Source organism: Phascolarctos cinereus, unplaced genomic scaffold (assembly GCF_003287225.1).
Source record: "Phascolarctos cinereus isolate Bilbo 61053 unplaced genomic scaffold, phaCin_HiC Scaffold_4;HRSCAF=312, whole genome shotgun sequence".
In the NCBI taxonomy this organism is placed as follows: Eukaryota; Metazoa; Chordata; class Mammalia; order Diprotodontia; family Phascolarctidae; genus Phascolarctos; species Phascolarctos cinereus.
In genome coordinates this window covers 718,122,370-718,131,801 of record NW_027555847.1, presented here as the reverse complement: position 1 = coordinate 718,131,801, position 9,432 = coordinate 718,122,370, and the positions used below count along the sequence as shown (strand labels likewise).

The following is a 9,432-nucleotide window of genomic DNA, read 5'->3' as shown; positions in this document are numbered from 1 at the left end:
TGCTGTTGTAATTCTCATTTTACAGTTAAGGAAAACTGAGGCAGACAGAAGTTAATTGACTTGCCCAGGGTCACACAGCTAGTCTGTGTTTGAGGTTGGATTTGAACTCTGGCCACTCTGGGCTCAGTTCTCTAATCCACTGGGCCAAGTAGAGATAAGCTTGAGCAAAGAAAAAAGTCTAAGCAAAGTTCTTTTAGAAATTTTGAGAGAGGGAAAAACCCTTGAATTGATGAAAAGAATAACCATTTGTTAAGTTTTTACTATGTGCTAAGTACTGTGTTAAATCCAGAGGCTACAATAGTAAAGAAAATCCCTCTCAAAGAATTACATTTTAATAGGGGAAACTATAATCACCTGGGAGGGAAGTGATGGTGGGAGGGACCCTTCCCTCTGGAAAGTTATTGGGATAATGAATTGGTAGAAGGCGAAGGAACAATGGTAGAGCTGATTTAATCATGGTTCATGGTGACACAATTAGAAAGGGTGTGTGTGTGTGTATGTGTGTGTGTGTGAGTGTGAGTGTGTATGGGCATGTGTGCACACCCTCCAGGCAGCCTGGTGGTCGGCTTTGTGGAGGAGGGGGCCAGAGAGAAAAGAGTGAAGTGAAGCATGTCTGGAGGTGAAACAGCATCCTGGGCCAGGGAGTCATCAGTGGGGATAAGGAAGCACCTCCGAGACTGGTGGTCTCTGGTGGTGTGAGCAGTGAGAGAGACTTTGAGGGTATTCAGGGAGGAGGTCACTCCAAGCTCTCCCTTCAGAGTCCTAGAGGTGCCCCTCAGGGCTTAGGGAGTATCCTTGAGGCTTGAGCTAGCATCCCTGGGGTTCTGCAGATGTTAATTGCCAGGGATTGGTGTCCCAGTTTCATTCAACCAATTAACATCAATTAGCCTTTACAAAGGAATATTTATATAGAACAGAAACGACAAAGCATTTCCTCCCCAGCACTTGGGGGCACATTCTCCCCCTACCCCACCTCAGTCCTGGGGGAGAACAGGATCAGACTTAGGGAGGGCTCACTTCCAAAAGCTATGTAGCTGATAAAGTTATAATAATAATAACTAGTATTTTTCTTTTTTTTTTTAGGTTTTTTAAAAGATTCATTAATTTATTTATTTTTAGTTTTCAACATTCACTTCTACAAGATTTTGAGTTCCAAATTTTCTCTCCATATCATCCCTCCCCCAACCCCAAGACAGCATGCATTATGAATACCTCTTCCCCCTATCTACCCTCCCTTCTATCTCCCCCTCTTCTCTTATCCCTTTCCCGTTCTATTTTCCTGTAGAGCAGGATCGATTTCTACACCCCATTGCCTGTATATCTGATTTCCCAATAACTGGTATTTTTCATAGCACCTGCTATATGCCAAGCATTTAAAAAATATTAGTTCATTTGATCCTTACAACAACTCTGGTGCTATTATGATCCCCATTTTAGAGATGAGGAAACTGAGGCAGAGAGAGATTAAGGGACTTTCCCAGGGTCACACAGTGAACGCCTGAGCGTAGATTTGAACTCACTCCAGGTCTGGTGCTCTATCCACGACACCCCCTGGCCGCCTTCAGAAAACATCATCTCAGCTTCCATGTCCCATTGGCGGATGGGTTGAGTTTCATAGGCTCTCTTCAGGGTCCCTGCGGCTGCCCGACCTGGTCTCCAGCTTCAGCAAATCCTGATCCGGACTCTGACTCCCTGCACTCACTTTGGTTGGTTAGACAGTAGCCTTTGAATCATTCTCCATCTCAGCGGCCGTTCAAAAGTCCAGCCCTCCCCATGGTGAGAAGCCCAGAACCAGTCACAGAATGTCTGCTTAAGCTCTGCATCTGTGCCTTCCTGTGCCTTTCCAGAGGCAGGCTCCCCAGCCTTCTCCAAGTTGGCGGGCAGGCACAGACTGAGGATGGGAGCTCCCATAGCCGAGTTCCCGTTACACTGGTACTTAGTAGGTGTTTAATAAATGTTCATGGATTGATTGTACGCACCTACTGAGGTTCAGATTGGCTCCCCCGTTAGACGGTGAGCTCCCGGCCATCAGGGACCACGTTTTTGCCTTTCTTTGTATCCCCATGGCTTAGCACAGTACCCGAAACAATAGGTGCTTAATAAATGCTCATTGGCCAGACTGACGCTTTTCTTTCCACCGCAGGCTGTGAGGTGAGCAGGCAGATGGATATAATTTTAGGGCTTCCCAGCCGCCACAAGTGAAAACTAGAGACGTGAGTCCAGAGACTCCTTCTTGTCGGATCAAACGGAGCAACTCGAAGGGCTTGTGAAATGCCAGCTAATGTGCGTCAGTGCCAGAGGCACTGCCAGCTTCCCTCACCTGCTGTGCCTCAGGCACACCCACTCATTACCAGGAAAATGACTTCAGCTTAATTAGTGCTGATGCCACTTGGATCTCCCCTCGGCCAGCGTCACCAAGCCCTGGCTTATAGCAGGGCACCAGGGCAGCCAAAAAGCAAAGAAACTCACCTCGACTTCAAACTCAAGATGGCCTGGGAGACCAAATGTTTTCACTTTACTGTATTTTCCAATTAATAAGTATTTGTTTTCTCTCCCTCTCATTCCCCACCCCAACTTAAAGGAAAAAATAAAATTGGAACCAATCTGCGTGGCCTAGCAAAACAAGTTCCCTCGGCTGGCCGTGTTCCAGAATGTCTCATTCTGCACCGGAGTTCGTCCGTTGCCTGTCGGTCAGACGAGGGGAGCGGGCTTCATCATGGGCTCTCTAGAACTGTGGCTGATCGCTGCTTTGATCGGAGATCTTGCATCTTTCAAAGCTGGTTGTCTTACCGACGTTGACGTTAGTGTAGAAGTCGTGCTGGTTCTGCTGACTTCTGCCTGCATCGCTTCATATAAGCTTTCCAAAGTTTCTCTAACCCCATTTATCTTTTCTTATGGCACGTTCATATACACGGATTTATTCTGCTGTTCCCCAGCAGGTGGGCCCTCCCTCAATTTGTTGGGCTTTTTTTTTTTGTTATAGAAAAAAGCTTTTAAAAATATTTTTGTGTATACAGGAACTTTTCCTTCCTAATTTAATTTAAATTGATTTAATTAATCAATCCATTAATTAAATTGATTAAATTTAAATTTAATTGACTGATTTAAGTCAATTCAGTTCAGTGGCATCCAACTCTTTGTGACCCCATCTGGAGTTTCCTCAGCGAAGATACTGGAGGGATTTGCCATTTCCTTCTCCAGCCCATTTGACAGATAAAGAAACTGAGTTAAGTGTTGTGCCCAGGGTCACACAGCTACTAAGTCTGAACTCAGGGCTTCCTGACTCCAGGTCAATCCACTGGCAGCTAGGTGACGCCATAGTGGATAGAGCACAGGGCCTGGAGTCAGGAAGACTCATGTAAGTGAGTTCAAATCCAGCCTCAAACATTTCCTAGCGGTGTGACCCTGGGCAAGTCACTTAACTTTGCCTCAATTTCCTCATTTGTAAACTGAGCTGGAGAAGGAAATGGGGAAGTACTCCAGTATCTTTGCCGAGAAAACCCGAAGTGGGGTCATGAAGTGAAACAGCTGGACCACCACAAAACCCTCAAGGGCTGTCTGTATCAATATCAGTCATTATCATCATTTGCTGTGCTCACAACCTTCTTGGGCCAAGTTACAATTAAAGAAACAAAACAAACAGCACCTAAATTGGAAATTAATTACTCTGAGAATTCTCTCCGTGCACTGTTCTATAATTGGCTTGTCAGTCTTGCCAAGTGTGGGGATGTTTGCTTCAGGAAGGCACTGGGTAAACAAACCTCTTCTGAGTGCCCGGGGGTGGCCTGTGTTTACTAGGCCAGGGCAGAGGGCAGAGGGCAGACTCGCCCTGCCCAAGACAACATTCCTTTCCAGACTGGAAGAATTGGCAGCAGCCTCCCAGGGCAGCCCACGGCCCAGAGGGATCTGCATGGACCACAGTCTGGGGGTCATCCAGCCTGTTCTTTTCTTTCTTTTTTTTTTTTTTCAGGCAATTGCAGTTAAGTGACTTGCCCAGGGTCACACAGCTAGTAAGTGTCAAGTGTTTGGTCTGAGGCCACATTTAAACTCAGGTCCTCCTGACTTCAGGGCCGGTGCTCTATCCACTTCACCATCTAGCTGCCCCCATCCAGCCTGTTCTTGAAGTGCTCCAGTAAAAGGAAGCCCCCCCACCCCTTCCTCAGGCAGGCCCTCCACCCCCGACTTTGGGACTTTGTGGATTTGGCCACTTCCCCCCATTGCTCTTGGGGCAAGATGGAAGAGTGGAAGAGGTCTAAGCCTTCCTCCAAGAGACAGACCTTCAAACGTTTGAGCGCTTTCCTCCTGGCCTCCTTCTGGTTCCTTCCCCTCGTCCTCACCTGGCATTAGTTCCAGACCCTTTGCCATCTTGGTTATCTCTTTAGGATGCTTCTCAAACTGTGACGGGCCCCCCCAAGAATTGAACACAACCCTCCAGGTGAAGTTGGACCACAGGAGGGTCCAGTGGGACTACCAAGTCCTTATTTCCGGAAACCATACCTCTCTTTATTTTTCTGAAGAATGCCTTGGCTTTTTTTTTTTTTTGCTTCTGCTAAAGCATATTGAGCTCGAAGTCCACTAAGATCCCTAGATCGTTGGGGTCCGCTGTTGGCCAGCCATCTCGTACTTGGGAGGTGGGATTTTTGAACCTGAGCGTGAGATTTCCCATTGACCCCTATGGCACTTTATCTAATTAGATCCAGCCCAATGCTCTGGCCTTTCAGGATCTTTCTGGGTGCTGACTGCTCTCCATGGTCTTTCTTAGCTATCCCTCACAGATTGCCATCATCCCCCAATTTGATGTGCACTTCACCTATCCCTTTGTCCAAGTCACTGACAGATATGTTAAAACAGCCAAGGCCAAGCGCCTGTCTGGACAAGAAGGAGAGGCCTCGGCCTTAGGCCTGGCTGACTTGCTTCTCCTCTCCCCCTCCCCACCTCCCACCCTTTGGAGGTAGATATTCCAGCTTCCAAGGGTCTGAAGGCTATTGGACTTTCCATCTCCCCAATGGTGTCCTAGACAGCACCCCTAGATCAACTGGTGGCAGTGTCTGCATTAGGAGCCGAGGACAAACTGAACACAGATTCACCGTAATGGAGGGGAATGGAATGGGATGGGGCACCCCCAAATGGGAGAAGACGTCTTTCTGGTAGCCGGGAGGCTGCATTGCCACACGGGCTAAGCTCGACACCGATCTGCCCTGGACTTTTAGGTACTCGCTGTCTTAGGAGAATGAGACGGGGCTTGGGGGGATGCTTTGTACCAGTGGGGCTGACTGCACCCCTTTGGCAAATACTATCCTAAAAAACTACTTACAGCTGGCTAACTAAATTGATTCTCAGCTGATAACCCTGGCCGGTGGGGAAGCCCACTGGTCGGGGCTCAGCGCCACAGGCATCAGAGAATCACTCCTGACCACTTTGGGGCACTCCTCCAGCCCTGACCCTGATGGGGAGCCGTAGCCAAGTGCTGGGGACTCTGGGACTCGTCTGTGAGAGCAGGAGCTGGGTAAAGATGCCCTGGAGCTCACACAAGCTACCTTTACATAGGGAATTACCAGTTGGCCAACAGATTGGAATAGAAATACCGGTGACAGACGGGAGACCAGAAGCAACTCGCCTGAGGTCACCCAGCAAGTGGGTGGCAGAGAGACAGGACTTCCAGAGAATTCATTTTGAGCAGAAAGCAAACTTTGAGCTCAGCAGACTTATTTTACAGATGAGGAAACTGAGGCCCAGAGAAGTGACTGGCTCAAGGTCACACAGCCCGTCAGCAGTGCTGGACAGGTAAACACACCGAGTATGCCATTTCTTAGGTAGGAGAGGCACAGGAAAGCTTCTAGCCCCTCTCTCACCAGCAGGTTCGCTTTTGACAGGGTCAGACAGGACTGGAGTCATAATTAGAAGCTTACGTGGTTCTAGAATGGTCTTCTCAAAGGGAATTTGCTGATAATGGGAGCACCAATTCCTACGGCATTCCCTAACAACTCTTCTGGAAGAGGCCGGTGTGAGGGCGGGAGCAACTACTCCTCGACTCAATGGGGTCAATCGAGACCAGCAGAACTAGCGCTCTCCCCCAAATCCCCTCAACCCTCAGTGGGGGCCAGCTGAGGCACGCACAGCATTCAGCCTGCACATGCACCCCTGCGGGGGTCCCCATTCACTGACCAGTGCCACTTGCTTTATAGGGCAACAGACAAAGAAGGCACATTGCCAGCGAGAGCCTCACGATTTTACGTTACTTCACCCCTCTATCTACTGTGCAAGTGAGGTAGAAACTGTTTGAACCATGATCGTGAGAACTCACACCTAACACCTGGGAAGCAGAGACTGCCAGGGCTGCGGATCCTGGCAAGGAGACTCTGAACGCTCCCTGACTCACTGCTGAGCCAGGATTCTGTGAAGCAGACCCAGTGCAGCTACGGCCCCCCCCCCCAGGAGGAGCAGCTGGCATCAGTCAGGCTAGGCCTCTTCAGACCCCACTGACCTCCCTGGGGATCCCCGACGGCAGCGCCACCCGCTCGTTCTTCCACTTAGCAAAAGGGATAATTTAGCCGAATTCCATCTTGACTGGACTCCAGTAAGATGGACGGTGCCAAATAACCCTCCACCCCAAGCCCCACCGCACCCCTGGACCCAGGACGCACGGGAGGCGCCGACAGAACTGCGCCAGAGGCAGGTCTCACAGATAATTCACATTCTCTTTATTTGTCAGCTCTCGGAACAGATGGAGCAGAGGTGGAGTAATGAATGCCATGAACGTGTCCCATGCAGCGTCTGACTGGGCCTTCTCCCCGGGCTGCTGTCCGTGGCCGTGGATCGGGTTCCGTGGCCGGAGCTCACGCCTGGTGCCACCAGCTACTGCTCCTCATACTTGTGCTTAATGTGCTTCCACATCTTCTGCATCGAGAAGACAAAGGCCGCGTGCGTGAAATCCCATCCACAGTGTTTCCTGGTGTCGCTGCCCCCCGCCGCCCCCACCTTCCAAACGAGAAAGGACACAAGTGGGGACTACCGGGGACCCCGGACGTTACCTGCAGGAGTGGCCGCCAGGGCCTGCTCCATCTCCCACCCCAGGGAGTCTGTCAAACCCAGGGGCCCTCAATCCTTCCCTGAAGAGGAGCTCTTTCTGCTTCCCTGTCTGACCTCTGACATACCCCATCTCCCAGACACAGGAAGGGGTATCTGGGGGCAGTGGCCGTGGACTCCCTGCTGGGAGACCCTCCAGGCAGGCCTTCAGGAGCGTGGGGCCCATCTAGAGACTCGCTGACCCTCGAGGAGAGAGACGTGGGGCTCCAGGCCCCCCCTCAGGAGTTATGGGACCTCAGAGGGTCTCTTAGCTAACTTTCACCTTCAACCACCAGTGGCTTGGACAGCTGGAAGGACATCAGGCAGGGGCATATCCCCAAATACTCCTCCTGCAATCACCACCAACTTAGGGTGGCTGTGCTGCCTTTGGAGAGAAAGGGCGGTCACTGGTACTGAATGTTAGTGCTGTGGGCAGCCTCACACCCTGACCAGGAGGTGAGCTGAGGCTCTATGTCTGGGCAGGGCCCTCAGGCCCACCCTGCTGGTATTTTCAAGGATGACACTACCAAGGGGCACAGGGCCAAAGAGTCAAGCATGAGGTGACCAGCCTGGAGGCCAGAAATGCCGCCCGGGGGGGCAGGGCCTGGAAACACAGGGCACCCGGCCTTGGGGCGAGTCACAAAGGGCCTGACCCCTCCAGGAGACCTGTGTGACCTCAGGCTCATTGTTTCCTCCCCTCCCGTCCTGCCGATGCCACATCCCCGATCAAGAAACCTCAGCGGCTCCTACTGCCCTAACGCCACAAAGGCTCATACGCTTTAAAAACCTTGAGCCTAACTGCTCCGCCCATTCCATCTCCCACCTCTGAGCCTTTGCCTAGGCTGTTCCCCATGCTTGGGCTGCCCGTTCTCCCTCCTCACCCAGAGAACTTCCATTTTCTATGAGACTCAGCTCAAATATTTAGAGTCCGATGGCCTGGGTTCAAATCCCTCTGTGACCCTGGGCAAGTCACAACCTCTTTGGGCCTCAGTTTCTTCATCTGGGATGAAGACGTTGGCCGTCATGGGGTCACAGAGTGGCGAGAGGAAGGGGCCGAACCCCCTCATTTTAGGAAGGAAAAGGAGGCCCAGGAAATTTAAGTGGTTTTTCCAGGGTCACACAGCTAACACGGTCTAAGGCAGAATTCAAACTCAGGTTTTCCTAACTCTGCACCTGGCTCTCTATCATCACCTCTTCCTTTTACAGATGAGGAAACTGAGGCCGGGGGTTCGAATACTGTCAATGAGCATTTATGAAAGGACACATCCCTTGTCCTGCAAGAGGCAGTGGGAACACACCCACTGAGACGATGGGGAGGGGGGCTTCTGTCCAGGAGCCCCCCCTTCTCCCCCCCTTATTGGGGTGCCCCTTCCTCCCCCCAACTTACTTTGCACGTATATATTTTGCACGTGCTCATCATCTGTGGTCACGTGGTTTCCCCAAGTCATTCCCCCTCGCTCTGCCTCAGTTTCCCCTGCTGTAAAATTGGGAGTCTGGTCTGAATGGGCTTTCTGCTCTAGAGCCTACGTGTGACCGTGGTCGAGTGACATTGCCTGCGACGTGCCTCGGTTTCCCCCTCTGTAAAACAAAGGTGAGGGACTAGTCTTCCCAGCTCTAGGACCCTGCGACCTTGGGCAAAGGCACGCATCAGTCTGTGCCTCAGTTTCCTCCTCTGCAAAATCAAGGGCTGAACCAGACGGCCCGGGGGGGGGGGCGGGTCTCGGGCAGATGTCCTCCAAGCCCTCCTCCAGCCTCAGTTTCCCGCCCGGCCCCGGGGCCCAGTCGCGCCCTCCCGAGGCCCAAGGTCAGGGGGCTCCAGGCCCCACCCCCGCCCTCACCCCTTTGTTGATGCTTTCGTAGATGGCGTCGACGCCCTGGTCGAAGGCGCGCTCGAAGAACAGGACGCCCACGACGATGGTGAGCGCGAAGGCGGACGACCTGCGGAAGAAGGTCGAGTACACTTGCCCGAACATCGACGGGGACGCCATCTTCCGCCGTCCAGGCCTTGCCCCCGCCTGCGCTTGCGCCCGTGCCCGCGCCGGCGCCTCAGTCTTCTTGTCACGGGGGGGCGCGCTTCCTCGCGAGATGCTTCACGGGACTTGTAGTTCTCTCTCTGAAGTTCCGAGTCCTTTAAACTTTCTTCCTGGCACTCTTTTGGTCTCAATTTTCGTCAGAAAGTCCTTTACCATCATCTGTAGGTAGACCAATACAAACGTCGATTTGAACCTTTTTTATTTGCCTCTGCACAAGCTCGCCAAAATGAGCACTTGAACTACATCTCCCAGAGAGCAGCGCGCGCCTCTAGGACGTCATTTTCTTCCCCTCCCCCGCAGGTTCACGTTATTCCGTGACCCAAAGGCTTCTGGG

At 51.8% G+C, this 9,432-nt stretch overlaps 1 protein-coding gene across 2 annotated transcripts; it reads right to left on the bottom strand.

Annotated features, from left to right (window-relative positions):
• Nucleotides 1-6,679: 6,679 nt before the first annotated feature.
• Nucleotides 6,680-9,105, bottom strand: UQCR10 (ubiquinol-cytochrome c reductase, complex III subunit X). 2 transcript variants are annotated; one of them, XM_020996576.2, is made up of 2 exons: nucleotides 8,904-9,105; nucleotides 6,680-6,894 (listed from the first exon to the last, which is right to left on the bottom strand). In XM_020996576.2, exons 1-2 carry the CDS (start codon nucleotides 9,051-9,053, stop codon nucleotides 6,856-6,858), a joined length of 189 nt encoding a protein of 62 aa, XP_020852235.1. In that variant the 5' UTR covers nucleotides 9,054-9,105; the 3' UTR covers nucleotides 6,680-6,855. The 2 variants fall into 2 exon arrangements, with proteins under 2 accessions (XP_020852235.1, XP_020852234.1); XM_020996575.2 differs by having other exon boundaries at nucleotides 6,680-6,897; nucleotides 8,904-9,103.
• Between the last annotated feature and the right edge of the window lie 327 nt (nucleotides 9,106-9,432).